Source organism: Falco biarmicus, chromosome 12 (genome assembly GCF_023638135.1).
Source record: "Falco biarmicus isolate bFalBia1 chromosome 12, bFalBia1.pri, whole genome shotgun sequence".
Classification (NCBI taxonomy): domain Eukaryota; kingdom Metazoa; phylum Chordata; class Aves; order Falconiformes; family Falconidae; genus Falco; species Falco biarmicus.
In genome coordinates, this window is record NC_079299.1 from 26,140,311 (window position 1) to 26,167,740 (window position 27,430).

The window sequence follows — 27,430 nt, forward strand, 5'->3', positions numbered from 1 at the left end:
CTGATACAGCAAAGTATCACTGTCCCTTCCAGTAAATTGTTTTGCCAACCTGTAATCTGAATCTTCACTAAGCCCAAATCCAACTCTTCTTAACTTACTTACAGAAGACATCGGTAGAAATAACCTTTTTGGTTTTGGCAAAAGCCTTATAGATACACAGAGTCTTATATCCCTCTTAACATCTTTCAACCTCAGTTACATTGTGTTGTTTCAAGTGGCCTTTAATCTTTCCCTCTAAATTACGTATCAATATGTGTTGATTTTAACGGGGTTCTATTTTTGATTTCTACTCAGATAGATGTATTTCTTACCAGGATGGCAGGCAAGTTCACAGGTAGATAATGCCATCTAGCATATAGGTTTTTGGACATTTCAAAAGAAAGGGAGAAAATCCCTTTAAATCAAGAAAAGCAAAGTATTCCTATTCCAAAACTAACCTGCAACTGGTTCCAGCCTGTAATTCAAGGGAGGCATATGAACAAAGAAAATCTAAATATAAATTGAGAGAAGCATACTAATATTGACTTACGGTGGAGTAATAAAGTAAGGAAGTCAGAGAAAGCACTACTGGAAATGTCATCTTGAAAGAATAACGGAGAAAAAAAATTAAAAGATTAAAGCTTCAGAGGCCTCGCCAACACAGTGAGGAGAGGATCGTGTTACATAGATGCTACTGTATTGTTTGTCTGTAATTTAGCAAGGCTTTTATGCACCAGTAAACTAGAAGATTAATTAAAAAGTTCTGCATGGAAATACCATCCTCATTACTTGTTGGAGTGCAAAAAAGCATTTTGAGATAACTGAGGATTCCACCTGTACTTCACAAAACCCACTAGCATGTCTCCACTGTAAAGTGGGGAGTCATGCAGAACAACAAAATCAAACAATCCAGGACAGTCTATTTACAACCTCCACACCATATAAGCAAACATTTCAGCATTCTTTACAGACATGAGCCAGTATTTCCACACAGATTTTTACTATAGTAAACACACATCAACTTCGGCCAACACACACTTGGGAATCTCTGCACTTTATTCCATCACAGAGAAGATGCTGCAGCATGTTTCCTTCCAATAAACGGATACCACCAAAACTTGGTTCTTGAAAATGAATCAATACTCCTAACAACTGAGGACAATGCTAGCCAAATACTAGGCGGCAGGGGGAAGGGAATTTCCAGGCTCGGGACACACCACCCACATTCTTTTTGGGGTGGGGAATGCAGGCAAGATTTGGCTGGGGCATGCGTGTAGGGGGAAACCTTTCCAGAGCCTTTCCCAACCAAATTAGCTCCTTATAACCTAATGTACAAAGAAATTAAATTACATAGGCATTTCCCACCATTGCTGTCACAAGAAGATGCTATGCACAGCTCACCTCAGTTGCAGACCTGGAAACATGGTCACTAAGAGAGAAGAGGTACTAGAACATTGAGTACATTTGGGGTTTTTTTGTTCACGACCAAAAACTCAAAAAATAAAATCTCCCTACAAGAAAGCAAATATTCAAACACATGAAACGAAAATTCAGTTTTCCTATCACCTTATTGTTCAGGTTTTCACATTACCTAGCCCCAAACGGCTTGATTTCTAAAAACAGACTGGAATAATCTGCAGTAACTCAACCTTCTACAGTATCAGGTGTGAAGTCTCAGATACTCAAGTAAAGTCAAGAGATACTTTTTTTCTTCTGTAACCATACTATTAAAGTTTCACAATAATCTTTGACACAGGAAAGGCACACAGGATGAACAGATATAATATAAAGAAACTGGGAAAAATACATAGTTTCAAACAGATTTCCACAGTACATACCATTTTTATGCAACTTTTCAAAGTTCAAACTTGTACCATAGTGCTATAAAGGATCTTCACATCATAACAATGTAAAAAATTTAATCACCTACCAGCATTAACGATGGCATCAACCTCAAGCAATGTAATGTCACCTCTATAGAGAGAAACTTTCTCGCCCAGACTTTTCTTCCCTTGCAGATCTTCTTTAGTGTTTTCACCTACGAACCAAGAAAGCAGTAAAAGCGGATTACAAATGTGGGTCTGAGATCACTATTTACAAGACCAGAGCAGGTATCAGCAGTTCCAGTTACACTATTGCTGTCAGACTGCAGCATCCTTCGGTTTCACCTCGAGAGGGCACTGGTAACCCACAAAGATAACAGCATGTCTGTAAAATCACACTACTTGCTTTTTACTTGTTTTCAAATACAAGCTACTATGAAGCACGGATTCCTGGCCCACACTCCGTGTGATTTTAAAAAAAAAAAAAAAAAAAACACACTGTATAAACAAACACGGTTTTTTGGAGGTAGATCCGTTAAATAATTTTCTTTTGTAACAACAAGGATGCAAATCAAAAAAAAAGACGACAGTTAAGACAATCCTTCTGCTGAAGCAGTAATTTTTCCAACCCAAAATTATTCCAATGTATACAACAACACACGAGAACACCATCTGCCAACAGCCCCAGCATTCAGAACTAGCCCTGGAAGCAGGTAGAGGGGAGAAGAAAAACCTGAACAAAAACACCAGCAAATTTAAAACTTGGAGCTTAAATTGCTCAGCTGCAAGGGGAGAATGAAGACAACATACATTAGTTTTCGTAAGTTTTTTTTTCTAAGCAACGTTATAATAGGTCCTTTATTCTGATAAACTTTTAATTTTTGCATCACCCATTCACTTCAAATTAAGTGAACACTTCTACGAGCATATATTGGCCAAAACCTTAACCTAGTCTTGCATTGTTAGGCATCTACATAATTAGCCAAGGACTAAGGAGAGAAAAGATTGCTTAATTTTTTTTTTTTTTTTTTAATTAATTCTTTCTGACACAAGCCAAGCCTCTCAAGAGGCTTGAGTTCATATATTGGCCAGAAATAGAACTGAATTGCTGAAGTGACAATTTAAGTGGGAAACAGTTCCCAGTCTTCAGAGCAAGTGAAATTTATTTGACAAACAAAAAAGACCAAACCCTCAAGGGAAGATCTGGTGAGAAGGTAGAAGTCCAAACAAATCTGGCCCTTTAGTTTTTACACCAACCTTTTATTTAAATCAATTTCCACCACTTTGAGTATATCTGCTCAAACTTGTTAGCATCACAAGCAACCAGAAGCAGAAATAAGAAAGTTATATTTATTTAGATCTTGTTCCAACTTCAGCACAAATGACTGGCATCAGAAGTCACTGTTTATTTCAACCACTCCAAAATAACTAGTCTCACTCAATTCTACTTCAGATCGCTATCACGTCTAGTGAAAAATCCATGCTACCTCCAGCAAAAGATATGTTGCCACTGTGACTTACATTAGCATAAAGGTAGCCTTGTGTGTATATTCAAGAGTTTAGTTCTTGTATTTGGCTCCAAAAGAAACTACTCCATTGCCACCAGATCATGCTCAGTGTCTTATCCAAAACAAAGAGCATTTATGTGGAAAGATATGAAGATTTTATTATCATAATAATAACCTTGTTCATCCATTTTTCCACACAAGATAACCACTGCAGTTAGCTGTTGAATTGTGTTAAAATAAAAATCAGCCTCTGTAACTGATTTACAGAGTCCGATTTTTTATCTGCTTTCATGTTAAATGCATTTTGCCAACAAACAGGACAGTTGTTTTCCCCATCCCTCCCCAGTGAGCATCCTACTGGAGCTCTGCCAAATTTAAAACACACATCATCATCATCCTCCCCCTCCACCTTCTGCCCAAGTTACTGCAACAGTAGTGAACATCAAATCAAAACACAATGAATTCTCCAAACAAACCTATTACATTTAAATAGAAAGCACAGTTTGGATACTATAGTATATGTGCCAGTATGACACAAAAACAAGTAACAAAAAAAAATCCACCAGGAAGAGGCATGGAGAAACAGATACCACACAATTAAAACAAACTTAATTCTCTCATTATCATTGATTTCCGAGTCAGAGGGAAAGCAGAGATGTCCCTTAGTCAATTCACCAGTAAGGTCACCTGAACCCTCTCTGTAGGGAGCCATGCAACACTGTGTCGCGTGCACCGGGCACTGCCTCCCAATTTTTCTATCCTCCACACCTTCACAACTTTGCCTCTAGTTCTCACTCTTTACTAATACTGAATATATTGGAGTGTGGTTCTCTTGAGACTCCTTTCTCATGAAAAAGCATTAGCAAATTCACTACCTTATGAGAAAAAACAAACAACACTCCTATATAATCTATCACATCCTCTTCAGCAAGTCTCTTACCTGCCCTACAATTCTTCGAAGAGCCCTGATGGCCACTGTCTTTAATACAGTTCAGCAGTAAAAGCACGTGCTTTTTGCATTGTACATTTTTGCACTGTAGCCTTCTACATCTCTGATAGATTACCTTTGTTTCTTTGAATAAAAGTCTGTTTAACAGAGGATTTGAGCTTGCACTTATTTTATTTTGTTCGGGTTGTTAAAGAAGGATGCTTAACACTGATGGAAGTCATGGAGAGCCAAATCTTATTCACAAAGACACTCAACAAGTCTACTAAGACATTTCTGACTATAAAAGTAATCCCAGTATCATACTAATAGTTGCAGGAGAGGAGACTATTTCCTTTGCCATCTGTTAGATCTCTGGGGCTGGCAGACAGCATTTCCTAACAAAGTCAAAACTGATACCTGATTTTGGATATTTTCTTCTCCTGTAATCAGTTTAGTCACCTCACCTTGGCAGCAACAGTGAAGGCATTCCTGGTCATTACAAGTAACTTGCTTCCCACCTCTGTCTCCCATCTCTTCCTTCACCACGCACTTTTTTGTCTGTCTCTCAAACTAAAGAAAACCTGCACTAATTTACTTCAAAGTCTCTTCCCAAGGGAATGATTAACATCAGATCTATAAATAAGTATGGTCAGTCCTCAAATACGCCCAGGAAAGTCAAATGCTCTAGGTATTACCCTGTAATTCATGGTACCATAATTCAGCAAGGACAAACCAGCAATTCCAGGGGATTGTGTATTTTGCAAAGGATACACATCATGTGTACGTACTAGTGCATTAACAAAAAATCCTAGTAGTAACAGATTTACCTTGCACTTGTGGTAACAAGGGAATGAGAGTATTTCTTGCTCTCCAGTAACAAAATAGCTGTACATACATCCTCAAGAAATAAACCCTCTGAAGTGTCTCTAGACTCAACCTAAGTTTTTAGAGATAAGACCTGCTTGACAAGCAAATCAAGCTTTTCAGTCTGTCTCCACATTGGTTGTCCAGAGCTCACATTAAAGGCAGAACAGCTGGAAAGCCAGGAAAATTCTAATATATTCCAGTCCTAAAAAAACCCAAACAAACAAACAAAAAAAAACCCCACCAAAAAAGCCACAAAACCAAACCCCAAACAAAAACCCCACCAACTAAACCTACACTACATCAAGACTATGACAAAATCCACCTCAGTTTTAAATTGATGCATCACAGACTCAAAGACAAAAAACTATTTTGTTTGGTCTGTGGCTGTGAATATAAGAAGTCTTCAGGACAAAAAACCCAAGCAAAGCAAGAGAGACTGAATTTTCTGAAGTACCTCCACAGGAATCCCAGCATAGCTACAGTAAAATTTAAGAGGTACTAGAAGATGTTGAAGATTTTCCAGCCGCGCAGTGAAGGCAGGCTCCCTGCCTGCTAGAACTGCTGCCATCCCCTTGTCACCACAGCAATCCTGGCTCACAAGCAAAACTGAACACGCAGCAAGTGCCTGCGCAAGAACCCTGGATGCCTTCAGATGACTGTTTTTAATCAAGCCACGGTTAGTAAAATGGCAAAATAGCTGTTGCAATGGGATTGTGGCAGTATTAAGTATGAACAATAGCTTCTGCTTTACTTGGAGTTTTTATCTTTGCACACCACTGGGGACACTGTTTCTAGGCTTTTCCTTCCCTCCGGAGCAGACTGCCTCTAAGTTCTATCGCATGCCCATCTCCATTGAAAAAGTAAAAACACAGGCTTTTACTGGGAGATGCTCCCAAGAGACAACAACAAAAACCCACAAAACCAAACCAAAAAACAAACCCGCAACAAAAAAAGCCACTGCAGAGAGCTCTCACAAAGCAGTGATAATCAGCATTAGTTTGGCCAGCTCAGTTCTCTCCCAACTCTCACACACCGAGTTATTTTTCTTCCTTGATCTCAATAGTTGTGCTAACAGTTCTGTTGTACCTTGTGTCAACAGTGAGGATTATGAATGGGCTCAAACTGGGGTTTAAGCACATTATGTCTGCGTGTCAAAAGCAAATAAACCCTGTTTTTGTTTTGTTTAATGTGAATTTTACAAGGCATGTTCATGTAAAGTCTGGTTATCTGAGACGGTGCAATCCCAGAGTCTTCATCCCCCATAACTTCCCAGGAACATTTAATGCCAGCCCAGCCTCTGGAATAAAGGGCCCTAATGAATTCAAGACCTTGGGCTAAAAGCATCAGCAAAGCAATGGTCTCCCATACAGGTATATTTCACAACCGTTTAGAGCTTTTAGGTTCAGATGAATTCAAAGAATTAATTGGCATATAAAGAAAGCTATTATGGAGGAGGATAAATGGAATATTCACAAACTTTTGAAATGCCTTTCACAGCACAATAGAAGTCTATCGTAAAATGACTGTAGGCATAACTACAGTCAGTTCAAGTGTATGCATTCCAAAGAAATGAAATTAATTTTGCAAAGTGAGACACTGAAGCGTAAAGCAACCACACACACACCCCAAAAATCTGCATTTTCACAAGCAGGTGAGGACCTAACAGAACCCTAAGGAAACGCCCAACATAAAAGCAATTACTAAGATTTACGCTTTGAATTTTTTCCCAAGTGCCTACTCTGCCACTCTTCTAACCTAAATAATTCTCGAACTTTTTTCCTCTGCTTACCTAGCCCTAACTCAGCCCTCATCCACCCCTTCTCTGGGCCGATTTTGATGGAGGGAAGGGGAAAAAGACACACAACACAACACGACAACATCTGCTAGGGAAGTGTAACAATATACCAAAAAATACCTAAAAAAAGGAAATAAAGGGGGGGGGAAAAAACCTTTCTTTTTTTTTTAACTTTATCATTGCTAACAAGTTTACTGTAGCTCCTATTAGAAAGTGAAATCAGTGGTCACTAAATCATCTTTGCACACAAATGCACAAAATATAGAGTTGATCCTGTTACATCCTTCACAAAATCTGTTTTGTTTAGGCTGTTTTTGAAAACACACAACAGTGGACACACCACAAACACTCCAGGTCCTCCTCTGGTTCCCTCTGCTCCAGCCTCAGGAATAATTAAAATTGAAGATCTTCACCAGTTGAAAATTTATGTCACACCACCATTTTTTTCCCTCCAGATCCACCCCATCATCTTCTATCTTTCTGTTTATACAGCCCAACTTCCTTTAGCTTTTCCTCCTAGGCCACACCTTTTGGGCCTTTAATCATGCTCCCAGCACCTAGAGTCCACAGAGCTACATCTTTAAGTATGATGGAGTTGAGCAGCTGAGGTCTTAACACCAAATACACCAAATAGGCAGTCCTATCCCTCAGTTCTACCTACAAGTCCTTCCAGCGCTACCAAAGGAAAAGGACCTTTACAACTCACAGAAAAATGTATTGGATTTAGAAAACAAAAACTGCACTTGGAAAGAAAACACGTGACTAAGAGGAAAAAAAACGACTTTCAGAACTGCTCACTAGAGGGAGCCCCCATAAAGAGCATGAATATAAAAGTATGCATATATAAATACGTATAAAATAAATGCATATATGAATATAAGAGCATGCATAAAGAGCTGGTGCAATGGAAAAGCATGGCACAAACTTATCGTAAAATCAACTCTAAAAGTCACTGCTAAAATAGCTAGGATTTTAAAGTCTAGTACACTTTAAAGCATCTTTTTAAAACAGGTATCAGACATCCACTGACAAAAATTCCTACAGCAATACCAAAGAGTTTGCAACCAAAGGGAGGAGAAAAACCTACAGCTGGAAGAGCTTCTGTTAAATAAAACACAAAACCCAAACACATTTTCATTTTAAAACTACATGATAACAAAAGAGTGGAGCACACACAGAGTAGTAAAAATAGTTATTAAAGCCCCATAATATAAAGTAATACCTATGGCAAAGAAAAAGGCTCTTGGCACTCCACAAGCAAAAGCAGATAAGAGAAATGAAAGAAAGAACAAGTTAAAAGGATTTACAGCAGCTAAGCTCACAGGCTTGCACTATCAAAATGAAATTTTGTTAAACAAGTCAAGCCTGTTTTTCTTTAGTTCATAAAAACAAGAGTAACAGACTGAATTACAAGAAACGAAACCGAAAATGGGCAAGTTTCATCATTTATAGCCAGCTTTACAATTCACAGCAGAAGGAAGTAAATGAATTCCAAGGAAAAAATAAGTAGCTCTGCCCGCTATCTCATCCCTGCTATGCCAGCTACTAGTAGAAATATGTATCTCCGCAAGGAAGGCTTCTACAACAGCAGCCCGTAACATCGATCTGGAAACAGTGCTGGGAAAAGAACTTGACCAAGGGATAATGACCCAACATCAACCCCGGACAAGAGCCAGTCTTTCCACTCCTAGGAGAATCCTCAGCAAAGGCTGGACTAGGACACTGCTCCACTTTCCTTGGGCTACTCTGCTGAAAAAACAAAGGAGTCAAGTGAGCCTTAAGAGCACATCTGACCACAGGGAAACACAACCATTCTGCAACTTACTCTCTGCACTATTTCCTTTCGTGCCTAAGTGCCTTTTTTTTTTTTTTAAATGCTTTCTTTTTTCAAGTATCTTGTACAGATTAAAAATGACAAACTATTCGCAATTACTAACCTCACATATAACACAGCTTTCCATTCCATTTGATCCTACATAGGTTTACGGAGCATTAGAAAAGACAGATTGTAAGATCGGTTACATTACGTGCCTGCTTCTACTCCTACTAACTGTGGATGATTGTACAGGAAAGGCAATTGCTTATCTAAATCAAGATAAGCATTATTTCCATATGTTCCATCACCAGGCGGAAAGCATTCACAGATGCACTCTAGTATTTCAGATTTGTAGTACAGATTTGCTCTATCAGTTTTTGGACTTAAACTAAATCAGAACCTGAATACAAGGAAGAAACATCTGTTGCAAACAAATCACCTTCTAGCTAGCCAAAAATGCAGCACAACATGCAAGTCTAAGGCACTGCATGAACACCAACACCTTGTCCCAGCCTGCACACCCTGCCAATATGCGCGTTTCAGCTAATTACAAAGTGGCATAATTGGATTACCCACCTACAAAGCTTATGAGGCATGCAGACACCACAAACCACAGAATTGATGAGGTTGGGTGGGACCTCTAGAGATTGTCAAGACCAACCTCTCCACCCAAAGCAAAGTCACCCCAGGCAAGTTGCCCAAGTCCCTGTCCCAGCTGGATTTTGAGTATCTCCAAAGATAGAGAGCAACCTGCTCCAGCATTCAGGTGCCCTCAGAGCCAGTTTATAGTTTTGTTTTCTTATGCTCAGAAAGAATTTCCTCTTTCAACTCATGCCCATTGCCTCTTGTCCTGTCACCGAGTACCACTGAGAAAAGTGTGAAGCCATCTTCTTTACACCTTCCCATCATATCTGTATAAGCACCAAGCAGGTCCCATCTGGGGCGTCATTTCTTCAGGCTAAGTCCCCCCTTGCAGAAGAGATGCTCCAGTCCCTTAATCATATCTGTGGTTCACCTGGTGCATCAACTGCACCTTCCACTTTTGCACTATGGAAAAATTTGCTGAGTTTGCACTCTGCCCCATCTTCCAGGTCAGGAGGCCATGGTGTCTCCCAGTCAACGTTTTTCAGGAGGTATAAAATATCCCCATCTGAGGACATGTGCATCACATGATGTCCACTGGTTAACTGAGTAGCCCACATCCAATGAACCACGCCGTAATTGAGTTCTGTATCCGAGTTCTACTCTGAGTGCTATAAAACACCCATCTAAAGCTACTGCAAAATGCCCAAAACAAACTCACTTGGTCAAAATTAAATGTAATAATACAGCTAGCAGCAGCCCAGGAACAAGGCTGTACATATGAGCCTCTACTTTTCAGCGGCATGTTTGAACTGGAGCTATTGAAGACTAAGTTACACATCAAGGAGACAGAGTAGTGTACCATGAGGATGGATAAAAAATAACCAGTCAGTCCTAACAAACCACACAATGCTCATGCAAAAGGCAACTACTCTTGTATTACCAAGGGCTTGTATAGTCCTTACAGTGTCATATTCCAACATTTTCCTCAGTCTATCCCATACAGTTCTATGTCCCTCAAAAACAAAACAGAAAGGCAAAAAACCCTTTAAACCTGGGAGAAGAGAAAGGACAGAAAATAGAGAAGGTTGCCAAGAGAAGACTTGGTATGGAGTGTTGAAGTACCAAAGACCAAAGTTTGAGAAAACAGTCACAACAAACAAGGAGAACAAGAAAAAAGGAATATGTTCTCAATTCTTATTTGTGGTGCAACTTGGTCTGCAGGGACACACAATTGTCAATTCATAAATCAAAGTCTTCTCACTTCAGCAGCACACACACTGACAGCAAAGACATGACTTAAGTAGGCTGAGGCCCTCAGGTATTTGTCTGTTTACTTGGAGAGTCAGAATCCAGCTGCTATGGTTGCTATGCTTGTTTCTGCTGGCTTGAGATTTCATGATTTAGGGTCCATAGGAATGGCTGCTGCTTTAGCTAGGACCCAGAAGGAGCTGTGCTTTGTGTATTTGAAGAAATTCATTCAATCACTGTCTTGTTCGGTTGTTTTTTTCATGTGAGCCTTCAGAGAGATTCAAGATATTGTGACAATGTATTGGAATAAAAATGCTGTTGGATAGCACATGTACTAGGTTGTTGCCCAAGCCTGTTTATCACTACCTCTGTATGAGGGATGCCAAGGATTTCAATACACAGATCCTTCTTCCAGAAGGGCAGTGTGAGTTGTACTGAAGTACGTTAAACAGTCAACCAAGGCCCCATGGAGGCAAGAACTACACTGCACCATCTCCAACTCGATTCCCACTTTGTAACCTCCTTCTGCTACAGAGAACTTGAAATTAACAATGGAAGTTCAAAAGTTTAGAGAAAAACATATTATGCTCCTTTAGACCACTGTTCATTGCCTCACAGGAGCATGTTGATACTTCTCTATAAAGCTAGAAGACTATAGGTGATGCTACTTCACTAGATTCCTTCAAAGACAAAGCAGATAACCTTCACTGCAAGAGTTGTTTCTTGCTAATATCACAGCATTCACACAACTATTCCTGGTACGTTCAAATCAATCCAGTACCTCCTGGGGTAACTACGAGCCTTCACCCAAAATTTACACTACCAGCAGCACAGCATTCCTTCACTCAGCTTCAGAAACTGGCTGGAAAAAAGTTGCCTTTTCACATGCAACCAAGTGTTCGGTCTTCAGCAGCATCTATTTCATTTACCAAAACGTAAAAACCCATTTTTAATAGGTGTGAAGAGCACATACACCATCAAGCGGAATTAAAATAAGTTTATAGTGGGAAACTACAAATTCATTAGCTTTCATTCATTCATTAGTTTACCAAGCAGACTATTTTTATTCTGTATTCTCTGTTTTTTAATTCCCTACACCATTGCTAAGCAACAGCTTCTGTAGTTGAGCATGACAGCCTTTTGTAGTACTTAATGTGGAGCTTGGAAATAAGAAGTTACTACCAGCAAACTATGAAACTTCTGCAAAACTGTCAGCAAATATTTCATGGCACTGTCATTCAAGAACCTCTTTGCATGAGATATAGTGACAACCACTTACCACATGGGAGTAGGAACTTCAGCTTTCTAGCAGCAGGGGACAGCTAGGTAAGTTTTTGAGCAAGTACCAAAGGTGACGTTTTCCGCACGAAGACATTAGGTTCATTGAGTAGCACTTACCTTGCAGCATTTCCCCTCCCCTACTCCCTGAGACAGCACGTGTAATTTGCTACTCTAAGAAATAGTAGGGCTTCAATCCAAACAGCAAGGTATAGAAGAAAATCTTCAATATTTGAAGAGGACTCTACTAAGACCCATTTGCATTGCAAGTCACGCTTGCTTACTTAAAGGACTTGAAAAATAAGCAGTAATACAAACTCACTAGCAGTTAATAGAAAGATGTAGCTCTATCTTCTTCTGCATGCCTACCTGGAAATTAAAGACACACAAAACCTCAGAGCCTGTTCAGTCAATCATTCTGTCAGGATTTAGTTATTTAAATTAAAGCTTACAAACATTCTCCTGTAAAAACTCTGGTAGCAATGAAGAAAGGGGGAAGAAAAAAAAAAAAAAAAAAGGAACTCTACCTTTTTTAAAATATAACTGATCCATACTCTCACTGACAGTTACATAAAGTCTGAGGTTTGCTTGCAGTTGATGTAGACTCATTAAGCATTCCCACAAAAGGACAGCACTGCAACACACAGCATGTTTGTATGAGAGCACTAAGAGTACCTTATTCATACAGAAAAGATTACATTAAGCATACAGGAATAAATCAAATGTAGGTTGAACTTCAGTGAACTACAAGTCATAAGTTACCTGGTTTTCATTTGATGCACAAATACAATGCCTTTACAGACTACCCAGCAGTTCCAGAGAGACAAACAAAAAGGCACACATTTGCACAAAAAAGCCTCTGTGAAAAAGGAGAAAGCAGAATAAGGTAGGTAATGTTTTAAAGCAAGACAGATGTGCAACCAGTTCTATGCTTTCTGCATATCTGCGTTATAGATGGACCAAGTCTTTTGGACAGGATCCCCTTGGTAAACTACAGGGCAGTCATTTCTAACTCAGTGTTTGATTGTGAACTCCTAGAGATGCTATTAGTGCAAAAGCACACCTTAACAACTACATCCGCTTTCACAAATAAACACATTGGCTTTACTAGCACAAGGCTGAGAGGTTTAATTTTGCTGGTTGTACATTCTATAGTATCCTGTTCACAAAAAAAAACAAACATCAGGAAACTTCAGTAAATGCCGTTGCGACTTCTGCAAACATGCCAAGTCAACACACAACAGATGCAAGTCTCAGTGCCTCTTCTGTACACAAACATTATGCTTCTCCCCCTGCATTTAAACAAGCAATATTTCTTAGAGAAATGGAGCCATGCATAAAACTAATTTCAGTGGGTTTTAAAGCAGCACAAAATATAAGTTTAAATATAAACTGGATTGTTAAGCCTTCTCTCCAGCAAGGAAGAGCATTTTCTGTGCATCGTAACAAACACACCTGTACGTAGCACTTCCTACGGGGCTGAGGCACTCTGTATCAACTGGATTTTCCTATGGCACATCAGCTAGACACCCTTGCACAAAGTCATGTATCACTTCACGTAAGAAATACTACAACAACTTATTTGGACGTTAGTTGGATTTGTTAGAGACATTTCTACATGGCAAGCAGTTCAGCTCTAGTAAACCAAAAAAGGGAAACCAAGCTTATCTGGTTTCCAATCATTTGGTTTTTAACACATGTGTAATGAAGTGTTTAAGTGTGCATGAAGCAAATGCAGCTACGCATGAAAGCTGGTTAAAATCATCCAAACAGAGCTCAGTGAACTTGAAGTGCATCAGTGATCCGCCTACCTTATCATGGGAGTTAAATACGTATCCTTACGTGTGGTTAATTTCCAGACTTGATGCAAGTCTCGCACATAAAGAGAGCAGTTGACAGGCCCATCCTGTGTGATCACTAGTTACTACTAGCCCCAGGCAGCAAAACGTAGTTGAAGCAACAGTTCAGCACCTTCACAAACGTCTGTCACATCTATGCTATAGTGAATTAAGACAAGCCATACCAGCCTCTTACTGTCTTATCAAAAGACCCAGTCTTCTGCAGGATGATGTCAGCTTTTCCCACCTATGTACAAAGACATCCAAAAGTCATGTAGCTGGGCAACAGGTCTACACTAGTAAGCAATGACACTGGTACGATTTAACAGCTTGATCTTGGCCTCTACCTAATCATAGACATGTGGCTTCTAGTCAGGCTGGCACACTGGCTCACATCTGTCTGCAAAAGACTGTGAGAACATATGCCGCAATCCATCATAAATTATAGATGAGGGCTTTAGCCAAGTTACCATACTGGGCAAAACTAGGTGACATACTGAAACTGTCTTTGTAGAGCAAAGCAATTAATTTGAGGATTTGATCCTGCAATCCCCAAGCCCAAAAGGAGATCATCCTTTATATACAAAAAGAGGGAAAACTATTCAAAGGAGAAAAGACAAACGTATACATCAACACAAACTACTGGAGACCAAGATGTATAACTTACTGCTTTTTTCCTCCATATGTTAAACCAGGGGTCCTCAAACTTTTTAACCAGGGGGCCGGCACGTGGATGAAGTGGCAGGCAGTCATCTGCGGCTGCCTGGTTTCCCCCCCCAAGCCCCGGGGGGGGCGGGGGGTGTCTGTAAATACCGGGGGCCGGATTGAGGACCCTGGGGGCCGTATCCAGCCAGTGGGCCTTAGTTTGAGGACCCCTGTATTAAACTATCTCACTCAAAAAGTTACAATTCTTCTTCTTTCCCTTAGTAGTCTTGAATATGAGACAAGTCAGCCACTGGAAAACTCCTGACTGGAACTTTAGAAACCCTAAACTTTCTCAACAATTTCTGAGGAACAGTGCGTACCAACCTACACACAGCACTGCTGCTGCTAAAGCCATCCTTCCTCACACTCTGAACAAGCCTGCCAGCTGACAGCATGCTGCATCATCTGGACTTTCTAATTCTGGTTGGTACTTACCTAGGGACCTCTGTACAAAACTTCAGTGCACAGCGATCTTCAGTAGCTACAAAAATAAGATTGTTCCTCATGTTGCATAGGACAGAAACTTGGGAGTGGGAGTTATTAACCTAGTCAAGAATCATGTCACCAGCCCATTAGTAACATTCTTAAGAAATATTCTTTCTGGCATAGACATCTTTAACTTCCCTTTGCATCTCCACCTACTATTACTCTCTAAAACACATTGAGAGCTTGTGGGGCTTCAATAAGGATACTAGTTTACTGTTGAGAGCAGCATCCTTTCCTACGGTTAACTCCTTCCCCTTGAGGAGCTGGCTGCCACCAGTGACAAGAGTGTTCTCACAGCTGCACGCAAAAGGGCCACAAAAGGATAACTCTATCAAGTACCTGTATAAGCTTATGCTGTGCAGAAGTTAACTTGTTAAAAAATATCAGGGAACAGCAGCTTAAAAAGAAATCATCTTAATTACATCAAAACCAAGTGATTTACTTCCTTAGGGAGAGGATTAGCCACACTGGATTCTGTGTTCATCTATATAAACAGAGCTGATTTTTTGCTTTTTAATAATCATTTCACACACTTTATGAAAGCAAAAGTGTTTTCTTATTTTTCTTGAAAAATATTTTAAAGAAAACTAACATGCACGTCATTTCTTTGATGGCTAATCCACCCTATAAATGCTATAAACAGACAGTTCGCTAGGGAATTACAAGGTCAATGAATACATATTGGTTCTTTTAGTTTACTGTAGTTTTTCCCCCCGCCATACTACACATGCTGCTTTATCCACTTCAGTCAGGGATGTCACTAACTACAGAAGAATACTTGCCTCTAGAAACAAACCACCCACCCACACCCAAAGGTTATTTCTCAGTCTACACTAAAGGAAACTTGCACCTGAAGAGTTTTTCCCCTCTCTGCGCTGTGTAAGGTTATCTTTGGAAAAGAATAGCTGATGTATGTGTTTAGAAAGACAGAAAGATGTGAGGGGTCAGTAGATCACATGGTCAGATTTGTACCACTCTGCAGCTTTGCATCTGTTCAGGACACATCCCCAAAGGGCAGCCAAAAACCTGGGAGAAGCAAGGCACACCAGGCTCCAGTTACCCCCTATGGCTCTGGCAGCCTTTGGTATCTGTTGTAGCCAAACATAAGCCATCTCTGCCTTAAAGTCACTCTGCATTACGCCATGGGCACGCAGACTCCTAGATAACTTTAGTACAGACTAAGAAGCTGTAAACATTGTTTGCTCTTTTTACCACAGCAATTCCTTTGCTCCTTCCTTAACATATGCATAATTTTGAGAGACAACAGAATGAGCAAACTGATTCACAGCCACTTTCACAAAAAGCGTATAGTTTCCTAAGTATCCAAAATATTTCATTACTGTGATCTTCACACAATTCATAGAAGCCACAGATGTTAGTCTTTTCGTGGAGCTCCCCAGGCTATTATACACAACAATTAATAAGCAGTAGTCTCCACATGCCTCTAAATGACACAGCTTTCTAACCTTAAACATACTAGCCTTCAAGAGGCCTTGCGATAAAATGTTTAGGATGAGTAACAGAGTGGCATGCCACTATATGAAAAGTAAGGACAAAACCCAGTATAGCACAAGTTTAAGTAAAGCTGCGAATCTGTGAAAGCTCAAACTCATGTTCAAGGCCACAGCTAACAGCAGGAGATCCTGAACTGTGGCAGGCAAGTTATTGCAGTTTTCTACATCAACTCTGCAGAAAAACTGTCTGGTTAAGTTCACAGCACAAAGAGTTTCAGTAGCAAAAGAACCATTTTCTCTGACTGACACATAGCAAGCATTACACTGAGCTAAGATGTCTCGATTTACTTTCATCATTGTCACTTCGCTAGAAATCTGTTCTAAAGACAGTTGTTAAATTCACTGTAAGAAAAAAAGGTAATGCAAGCTGATGGACTTGTTTTTCTGGTGGGGGGATGGTCTTGAAGTGCACTGGTTTCACATAGCTATTACAGACAGAATCATTGACTGTCAGGCAACTTTTGACAATCTTAACGTTCTAGCAGAACCTACTTTCTTTTTCTGTATAACTCCCTGAAAATAATGAGTAGTTCAGAGAGATGCCATCTCCCACTTGTAGATGTCTGGCTGAATTCCACCGCTGCTTCATAGTGCCATTACTTTCCAACAGCTGTTTGATGATTGTCACCTTAATTCATAGCTCCCACAGGGCAGATACTCACATCAAACAGGGCCACAAGAGATGCTCTGAAGAACCCAGTATGACTTGTGGTTAGTTAACCATCTCCGCAAATGCTGGTCAATGAAGCTCAGTATTACCACACTTATTTTTTCCAGCATGAGGCATTTTGAGTGGCTTATCTAGATGCCTTGTCTCTATAATCGTGTCCACTCACTGACTATTTAGAAAACTACAGATTCATAGTACAAAGATGCTTTTATTAATCAAATATTACACATAAAGCCCTCAGAGTAAGATTAATTCAAATACATCTTGAACCATACGATTTTCTAAAAAGACAGCAGATTAAGAAAATCCAGAGGCTGTCAAAACATCTAAACATACTTCAAGACTTGCTTAGAAAAAGGACTGCAGATCTTTCATGGCATTTAAGCAAAAATAAAACCCTCAACAGTTACTGTGTCCTAACGTTTTAACTTCATCCAACCAAATTAGTCCTCACCATTAGCAAAGATCTTTAAACCATCATCTGAATTTGCTGTTTTCTTGGCACCCCTGCTATACCAGTGAATCCCAGAGGCTGTTAGAGTCAGCAGGACTGTCGGCTGCCTCGAGTTCAAACTATATAATTTATTCCATTTTCTGAATTATCCCAGTAATGCAACAAAACATTTTTCTACCAGTGACACAAAACTCTGTGACAGCAGAATTCCCAAGACACTGATTTTTCAAAAAGCTTTCAAGGAAAAGTTTTCTGAAGCAATCTCTCATACTCCCCACTGAAGAGTAAAGACATCTTGTGTACCCAAGAAAAAGCTAATACATGTATTTAACTTCAAAAAGCACTAGTTATTCATCTACATGGTGGCATTTCATTCACCACACATCACAAAACACAAGCAGCCAATGTTGTACAGGATGAATGCCTAGCATAAGGTGGTATATAATAAATAGCATTGAAATACAGATATACAAAATCCAGAGCTTCAGAAAACAAGTCCATTATTCTCATATTGTCAGAAAGCATCTCTACTTCAAAGTACATAACAGAACAGCTGAGATGTGTCTGCCTTTGGTCTATCTGAAGGATAAGAAGTGGGAGGAATGACGGATTACAGTATATACGTACTATCCAGCCCTGTATGACAGGTTCATTCTTTGTTCCCAAAGTGGACAATTCTTCGTTTCCTTAATAAAATGCAGTTAAACCAAAGAAAGCTTATATTTACAGAGCTACTTCAAGAACAAGAATTTTTTTCCCTTCCTATCATCTCCTCTTACATGAAAGAGGACCACTTATCAATAACAGCAGTGGAAGGAAAAGGGGCAGTGTTACGATACTTCATCTCCGAGGTCCACTTGTGCATCCTGGCAAGTTGTATGCCAAAACCCAGAGGTGTTGGCAACGTAGTCCTGCTGGAAATGCACATATCCACGTCAGCTTGCTTCCCTCAGTGCAGAGCAGGAGGCATTGGGCTTAGTCCCTGCATTCCACATTGTGCTGCAACACCCCACCTCCTCCCCCCACAAAAAAAAAAAAATACCAAAACTATCAGAAATATTGACCAAGTTCCATGTCAACATACACAGAAGCTTAATTTCTTATGACTAGTCATGTCTATATGAGAACTGCAAAACCTGTAGGTTTTTGGTTTAGTCACAAAAGAGCAAAACAAAGACAAAACCTATACGCAGCTGCTCTCAACTTCCAAATGTTTTCAAACACCTTTGCTGCTGTAAGAAAAGACAAAGCTGCCATAGAGGATTCCCTAACTTAACTCCTCAGAAGCCTTTAAACTGTTACACATCACTCTGTTACAGACTTCCAGCCTTGCTCAAATTTACCTTAACATCAACTTACTCCAAGCTTTACTGGTTTTCTTCAGAACTTAGTTCTGAACGCAAACTTCATACCAAAGGCTGGAGGAGGAAGGGTGGGGAAGAAACATTTTCCTCCCCAAACTAAGGTATGTTCTCCAAACTTGTCAATAAGGAGCATGCAAATATATCATGGGGGTCAGGTTGGCTCCTTCACAATCTGAAGTTTATAGGACGTGTCGATTTCAGTAGTTCTGCACAGAGCTTTTTCAATACTCTTTTGTTAGACTTCCTTATAACAAAACGCATACCTAACCGGAATCTCCTAACACCCTCCAGTGTGGTAAAAATGGGTACCATAAAGCTTTTGCATTGTTCACGCACTTTCCTCCTAACAGTCAGTACAAAAACTTGTGCAGTACTGAAGACTCTTAATCTCCAGTTGAGTATTTACAGGGAGTATTGCCAGCCCAGATGCTCTCCCCTTCTCCTTACTCCAGCAGCTGATTGATTGCACCTGCTTCACTTTATTTGTTCTTGGTTGCTTTCCTGATTTCTCCTCATCACTCTTCCTGAACAGCCACTCCACACTTTACTAATCAGTCATTTTTTTCACTGTATACAGTGCTGGAAGTAAATGGTAAAGAACCCTTTCCACTTTCCCGATCAGTTTCTGTTCTGGCTTGTCAAGCATGCAGAGGATTTCCCCACCACCACCACCACCCCACTTCGAGACCTCTTTAGTTTGTCACTGCCAATAGCAGCCTTTCACTTGAAGAAAATATCAGAACTTGGCATGGCATTGCCAAGTCATCACCGATTTTGTTGTACCTGGAGCTTCACTTGCTCTCTCCAGAGTCTCATTTAGGTGGTACCAGCTGCCCTCCATATGTACCAGTACACAGAGCAGACATTAACATCAGCAAGAAGACTTAGAAATTCTAATTTTTTGACATTTCAGCTCAGAAATACGATTCTTATACACTCTCTATACCTTCAGAGTGAGGTCAATGTTCAAGGGAAAGTTTGAAGCAACTGCAGTTAACAGTTACATTAATATACATATTTAATTGCACTGATCAGTTGACGTGTGGAAGCATTTCAGCAGTCTAATCTTCTAGAAGTTCACTATTCCACATGGCTTATTTACAACAAATACATCAAAGAAAACAAGTGACTATGGATATTTTCTCCTGAATGTACAATATAACAAAAGCTTCAAGTAGCAGAGGAGTGTTTCAGTGCAACTTCTGCCTTCCAGCATTTTTTGCAGTGTACTGGTTACTAACAGAAAGAACACAAGAGCAGCTACAAGAAAATAAATTCACCACTGCCGTGATTCAATACCCACATGTTAGACTCCGACATTTTGCTTATGTGAAGTGTAACAGCAATCACAACGTAAGTCCACACTTTGCCACGTGCAGCAGCCCAAGTAGTAAGACCTGTGAATTTCAGCGTATTATACAGCACCTGAGAGTAGTTAGAATAAAAACATCCTTTAGGCTAGAACAGATAGAGAGTTGTAGAAGAATGGCTGCAGAAGCGTGGCCTTAGAATCTCTGAAGATCTGCACAATCCAGACCTGGTATTAGAATAGGCCTGTAATCAGAATTGTACTGAAGTTGCTGTGCTGAAGTTAACAGGAAAGGTAGCCTTGAGCTATTCTTGAATCCTGAGACCAAGCAATTATATTGTGCCAACAGGCCGTGGCTGTAACAAGCTACAGCTGCTGGGAAAGCAGGTGCAGGGCCAAGGAAGATAGGGACCGGTATGGGAAAATAGGGAGTAACAAACTACAAGGCTGAAGCACAGCAACACAATTAGCTACATGGATAATAGAATGCTCATTTTAGTCATGATAATTAGGGGTGTGAGAACTGCGCGTGTTTAGAGACTACTAACCAATTATATTTCTGCTTTACGAATATGCATGTGTATCGGTTCTATGTAAGTAGTGTTAGAAACTAATAAAGTTGAGCAAGACGCGTAACTCATATTGAGCATCTTCTTGACTCCGGCGAACCCTTCTTCCAACAGAGAGTCTCCCAATTAAACTATCCGATATACTGCATATCCCCATGTACCACAGGCCACCAAAATGAAGTTCAGAGAAGTCTGATAATCTTTTTTACTTTTACGCAGCCTTTGTCTTCTAGCTGGACAGGCTTCTTTGTGTTGTAAGATACAAAAGGCATATTCTAATGGGAGAAAGAGGTCTATGGGTACAGTTGTAGTAAAACTACTCATCAGTGTTAAAGAGCTCAGGAACCTCTGACATATTTTCACTCCAAAATTCATTAAAGATGCTTTTAAGGGCATATGCTACCTTTAGATGTTTATGATAGTGGCATCTGGAAATCTGTCACATTGTGCTAGGCATTACAGCTTTCCCATTTTACTAAAACCAGTTGTTTAGTTCCAGGCTACATCTCACCTGAAGTATTATCATAAAGACCATGTTCACCTGCAGTCACAAGATTACGCAGCACACCTGTTGACACAGGCCAGTATTTGCCCTTAATGATAACAAAAGGGTCAGAATACTAGTCCTATATCTGCAGAAGCAGCAAACACTTTAGGTCTCCTAGTTAGATCCTCCTCCAAAAATCACAAGCTTCAGCCAAGTAGGATAACAAGAACTAAAAAGACAAAAGGAGGATGAAACCAGCTCAGAAGTTTCTTCCGCACCCCCATGTGGATGAAAAAGAACGAGGCACTGTTAGAGAATTCTTTGTTGTACATAATCCTGTAAGTGAATCGGGTTCTCATTTTTGGTCAGCCTTCACTGCAAGTATTTAAACAACTCTACCAGTGATCATAACTGTGATAATGCTGCAAATGCCAAGAGAAGGGGAGTTAATCCAGGCCAGGCTGATGTTCCTCAACCCAAGAAAGCAGGCAGGACCATAAAAGAGGCTTCAAATCCAATCTTCTCCCATTTCTGGATTTTCAGAACACACCACAACTTGCGCACTTCCCCTCTACTTTTCAGCCACCTACAAGAACAACACCATTTTGCCCAGATTCCCCGTATCATTCTGCTCACTAAGTTTCAAAGACAAAGTTCTTTAGGCATGGCTGACTGCTGAAATATCTGAAAAGACTCGTGCAGAGAACAGCTATTTTACACACTTAAGGCTATCAGCGTATTATGACTGTATGGGGATATCTACAAAATCAGCAGACACCAGTGAGGCTTTAAGAAGTTCTGTTGGTGGTTTTTTCCCCCTGCCCCCAAAGTGCTCTTGTCCCCATGTCAGGCTGCCACTGTCAGTAACAACATGGGTTCTGAGTCTTGGCCCTCCTAAAAGTCACTTCAGACTGAGAAAATAGAATTGTCCGTATTTAAAACTATTCCCCTGTTTTACTTACCATCAGTTTCGCTCTTATTTTTTAAGTCTTCCATCCATGTTGGAATATTTTTCAATGCAACATAATCCCTTAAGTACTCTTTGCGCCTTTCTTCCAAGGTCATCTTCAGCAAACGCTCTGTTTAGGGGAAGAGAAATAAAAAAAGTTTTGCAAGCTTTCATATATTCTTGCACATTAGCCAAGTAGCAACCAATTCAGTGTCCTTGATGCAATTAAATGCCATCTGAGAGAACCAAGCACGGATGATTCAATGAGTTACAAGTAATAGGAGCTAAACACGGTGCATCGAAACAACTGCATGAGCCTATTTCTGGATATCCCAGTTCAGCAAAAAGAAATGCCTCTTCAACGCACTCTTGGCTGTCCAGACTTCCTCCCCACATCACTACTGTGCCTCTTCTTCTCGTCACTTGAATTCAAGAATCAGAGAACTAACATCCAATTTATTAAGTAGAGATTTCTTATTTTATAGAGTTTTCAGGTAGAGTCTATTCTGTAGGTTCTGCGTTTGTAAACCAGAACCCTATTACAAAAAAAAAAAAAGTTAGGAAGACCAAAACTGAGACATCTTTACTGAAATTAGTTTAACAGTGCCAGCAAGTACAGGCAGGGAGTGTGGCACAAAATTAACAAAAGCACTACTACATTACAAAAGGAATTAGAGCAAAAGCAAATGTTATGTCACTTTCTAGATGGCTAGAGTGATAAGAAAGGCATTTCTGTTTGTTTGGGTTTTTTTGTTCTGCAAACAATGTAATCTTCAGCATGAGAAAATTTCTGTCATTTGCTTTAGACACATCCAGGGGCATTTAATCCCATTTTGGGGAAAAAAAAAAAAAAATCACCAGCTGTAGAAAATACTAGGGTATCTGTCAGACACCCAACAGTACACTGTAGAAGCAAGTTTGAAAACTTTGGCTGAACATAATCCCAAGTGCTAGGAAAGTTCACTGCCATCCACTGGCTACACACATTTCTAAAAAGCAGACCAAGACCAGCTTGAACTGCAACTGCAGGATTGAAAGTGCTACGAAATGGTACCTGGGTTTAAAGTGAAAGGCATGGGTTAAGCTTTAGGGATTTTTATTTGAGCATTAGTATGACACACTGTTACCCCACTGAAACACATATGGATGGTTATTTTCTCCTGAGAAAGTCACCACTTTTTTCAGACATTTTGTGATAAGTAAAGCCTCCAAGACTGTACAATTATGATGGCTACTGCCAACTTCACTATTCTTCAGACCTTGCTATAAATGGACTAAGTCCTAAGATAATAAAAAAAACAAAAACAAACATCCCAATGACCCAACACTGCATGCTGGTGCTTCAGCAAGACCCTGTACCTGACTTCTGCAGCCACGTCCTCTTCTCCCTCCCCACCACATCAGTGCTCAGTATTAGCTCAGACCAAGATGCAGAGCTTTCCCCCTTCAAAAAGGGTATGGAAGGAACACAACCCAAACTGTCAAGCATATCACAATGCCTGTACACTAATCAAGTTTTGGGGTCTGTCTTTACCAGTAAGACTGGACTACTATTACCATAATAGTAAGTTTTTCCTGGCACACTATTCAGTAATAAATGCTCTTTGATAATTCAAGAGTTTTTACGGATTAGGGGAGGACTAGACTTGTATTATTTGCCTTTGGCATAAAGGACTAGACGGACATGAAAAGAATATTTTCATCTTGAGTTGAAGGAGCAGTGAGTGGACTGAACATGGAAACTGCTTCTCAGATCAAACCTTAAAAAAAAAAAAATCACTTTCAGTGGATTCGATTGGGTTTTTTTCAAAACAAGGTCTTCTAAATATGCAGGCTGCAATCAGCACATTCTAGTAATGGTAGGTTTTGAGCACAGGCTCCCTTACCAAAATAAGTTTATTTTAATATTTTTGACGGTATTAATGATTTCTTAAGTTGACAAAAACATTTATCTCCTATTTTTCAGGCCTGGTATCTTAATTGGGTATTTACAAATGCAAAAATTAAAACTAGTGTGATTAGGATCATCATTATGCACAACAGATATGCACTTAACTCCATTACTTGATCTTCAAGCATACAAAACACCAAGTACCTAATGTGCACGTTAGACTTACTACAGAAAGGCAAATCCGGAAGTGCGTGAGCGTGCCCATCAGGTTGACTGCCTTTTGCTGAAGAGGTTACAGACCCAGTTCTGTGCCTTCAAAACGCATGTTCCTCTCCTATAGGAGGGTTTCATAAAACTTTGCTCTTGCGAGTCAGCAGCGAGAACCAAGTCTTAATTATAGACAAACCTCCCCAGAAAATGCTTCCGACAGCCTTAGCTGTAAGTACGGTTTTCTGCCTGTCGCTCTATGAAGTGCCTTTGAAAGACTGCAGGCAGACCAGTCCTGTATCGAAGACTCTGAAATCAACTCCAGTCCCACCCCTACTCTGTTTCAGCTGTCCTCAAGCAAGATCCACTCTGGGAGAACACGGACCAACCCTTAATTACCAAAAAAGTAATTAAGAAAAGCAAGCGTATTGTCAGTGGGTTTGAACTCAATATTTAGCAATCAGTGCTTTTCCTTTTTAAAAACTACTTCAGAATCTAAAAGGCTGAGAATGACTACACTCAGAGCTTCATGGGAAGAGTTGAGCCAGCGAGCACACACCCCCACTTTACAGGGGTCCAGGAGTACCTGCAAAAGACAAAGGCAGACCTAACAAAAGATTTGATTTCAAAAGTATAATCTGGGTAGGAAGGAAAGAAGTTTGGCTTCTGTACTTTTCCTCTCTAGTAAAGGAGATAACTGGTAAGAACAGTCACAACAGGGCTACAACACCAACCATGAACACGGAAGTTTTTTCTGCCCTCCTCACTCAAAATACTTAAGGCCAGCATCATCGGCATGGTGCTGGAAAGCAGTTCCTGGCGCAAAGACTGGCAAATGCAGTTCATTCTCACTAGGCAAAAAAGACACCACAGTCCTGACCAGATAGCACTCACAAACACGCTCCCCTGGATAGAAAAATCTCATCAGCAGTTGTGAGCTCTGGTTTGCATTCAGTAACATCACTGATGGAGACTGCTATCCTCACAGCTGACTAAGCCAACAAATGCACGCCTGCAGCTCAGGTTTCCAGCTTACCCTCCAGACCCTCCTCACTGAGGGTTCAAGTTCACATGTCAGGCTATGAATTCACACAGACAACAGCAGAGCTAGAAGAGACAAGCGCAAGTAATGGGAACACTCACCAGAGCCTACCAGAAACCTTTCCCCATCTACCCCCAGCACAAAACCAGCATGTTTTGAAGATAACGGCACACACCATTAAGGACTTGGCATAGGGAAAATCAGTTATAGTTGATCATACATAAGCAATGCCTGAGAAGACTGAACTGTATCTTCTCTGTTGAAAACAAAATCTTAAAACATCTTGTAGAAATTTGTTGCCTTACTGTAACTACAGAAGCATGCTTTGTAAGACAGCTTTGAAAGAAAAAAAAGTATACGACATAACTCACTTCATTTGAGAGGAGTTTGTCAGGAGCAGCTAACCTACAGAGGGATCAGTTTATTTCTGTTTTAACAGTTTTGCCTTAGAAACACGCACTTGATTTCTGCCACAGACAAAAGGGATGAATCCCATCCTTCAGGCTGGTCTTCTGCTTTCTTGGCTTGAAACACACACAGAGTCACAGGGGCGATGGAAAAACAGAAAGAAAACTTGAAATAGAACCCATTGATCAGTTTATTTTCCTCTCCTTGTATGTTTCTAGATTATTTGTAAACATACCAGGCAGGAAGCCATTTCCTTCTAGGCAACGTAAATACTCTACTTCCACTCCGTCGATTTCTCTTTAATTTCTACACTGCTCTCCATGTGACGAATACAAAGTATCTAAGTGGCAAGGTCCACATAAAACGCTTATCCCACGGTTTTCACGCTCTGGAGTTTGGCACTGGGGTTTTACAGAGTCTCTGCACATGGTGGGGGTGCTTAAAAACAGTATTTCTGATGGCAGGAGGGGTGCGCTCGGAGATCCCCCACACCCCCGGCGTGTCACCCCGGGTGATCGACACCGGGAGCTGAACGCAAGTGCACGGCACCAGTGACACCAACAAACCGCATTTTCCCTGGAAAACATATGCATGAAAACGAGTAAAGGCACGTTTCGACGGCATGTGCTTAACTTTTCGGCCTGAAACGCCTCCACAAGGTGACCCGGGGGCGGGCAGCCCTGAGGGAGAGGGGCTGCTCCCCGCCCCCCCGCGCCCCCTCAGCCCCAGGGCCCCGCTCCCCGCCCGCAAAGTTACTCAGCGATAACCCAGGCGGGGGAAGCCCCTCCGGACCCCACCTGAAACACCCCCGGATCCCGGAGGGCTGCCGAGGGGCGGGGGGGCACCCCGGGCGCGCGGGGTTTGGGGGCATTCCGGGGGGGAGAGGGCAGGGGCCAGGGCGGAGAGCGCTGCGCCCCCTCCCCCACCGCGCCGCCTCAGCCCGGCGGCGGGCACCCCCCGGCGGGGCGGCGGCTCTGGGGGACGGGACCCACCCCCCGCGCGGGCCAACGCGGAGGCAAAGGCGGGAGAAGCGGGCCCGGGCCCGGGCCCGGGAAGGGCGGCAGTACCTTTCTCCTCCCGCCAGAGCTTTTTCCGCTTGTTGCCGGGGTACATGGTGGTGTGGCTGGCAGCGGCTTTGAGCTGCAGGTTCCCCAGGCTCACGAGGGGGTGGACGAGACGCCGCGCCAGAGCCGACCGCTACCGACGCCGCGCGCCGCTGTCTGCTGCTGCTGCTCCCCGCCGGCTCCGGCTCCGCGCCCGCCGCACGGCTCCGCACGGCGCCCGTCAGCTGGGTCACGCCTCGCTCTAACCCGACACCCCCGCAGCGCCCGCCCCCCTCCCCGCCGCCCGTTGGCTCCGGCAGACGCCGCTCAGCAGCCCCCTGCTCCGCCCGCCGCCGCCGCCGGCGGACCGGGCCCGGCGGATGCACCGGCCAGGAGGGGCGTGAGCGCGGCGGAGGGCCGGACGGCGGCACTGGGGGGCTTGGGAGACGTGGGGGGGACGCGGGGGGCCGCCGGAGAGGGCAGGTGTGGGGGGTGCTTGGGTGCGACAGTGGCCGCTGTGCGCGGCGGTGGCGACGGCGCGGCGCTCGGTGCCCCCGCGGGGAGGGAGCTGGCGGGCACCCCCAGCCCCGGCCCGCCGCCGCCCCCCGGCCCGCCTCCTCCGCGGGGGCGGGGCACAGCGCCCTCTGCTTCCGGGTTGCCGGCCGTT

At 41.8% G+C, this 27,430-nt stretch overlaps 1 protein-coding gene across 3 annotated transcripts in view; it reads right to left on the reverse strand.

Moving 5' to 3' along the window:
• Nucleotides 1–26,994, reverse strand: part of MACROD2 (mono-ADP ribosylhydrolase 2) — an 892,508-nt gene extending 865,514 nt beyond the window's left edge. For 2 of the 3 annotated variants that reach the window (XM_056357737.1, XM_056357736.1), the window contains exons 1-3: nucleotides 26,788–26,992; nucleotides 22,186–22,302; nucleotides 1,910–2,017 (exon numbers count right to left, since the gene is read on the reverse strand). In XM_056357737.1, coding sequence (XP_056213712.1) covers nucleotides 1,910–2,017; nucleotides 22,186–22,302; nucleotides 26,788–26,833 — 271 coding nt within the window. In that variant the 5' untranslated portion in view covers nucleotides 26,834–26,992. Of the gene's footprint in view, nucleotides 1–1,909; nucleotides 2,018–22,185; nucleotides 22,303–26,787 lie in introns of all 3 variants that reach the window. The other variant, XM_056357738.1, reaches the window with a different exon arrangement.
• Between the last annotated feature and the right edge of the window lie 436 nt (nucleotides 26,995–27,430).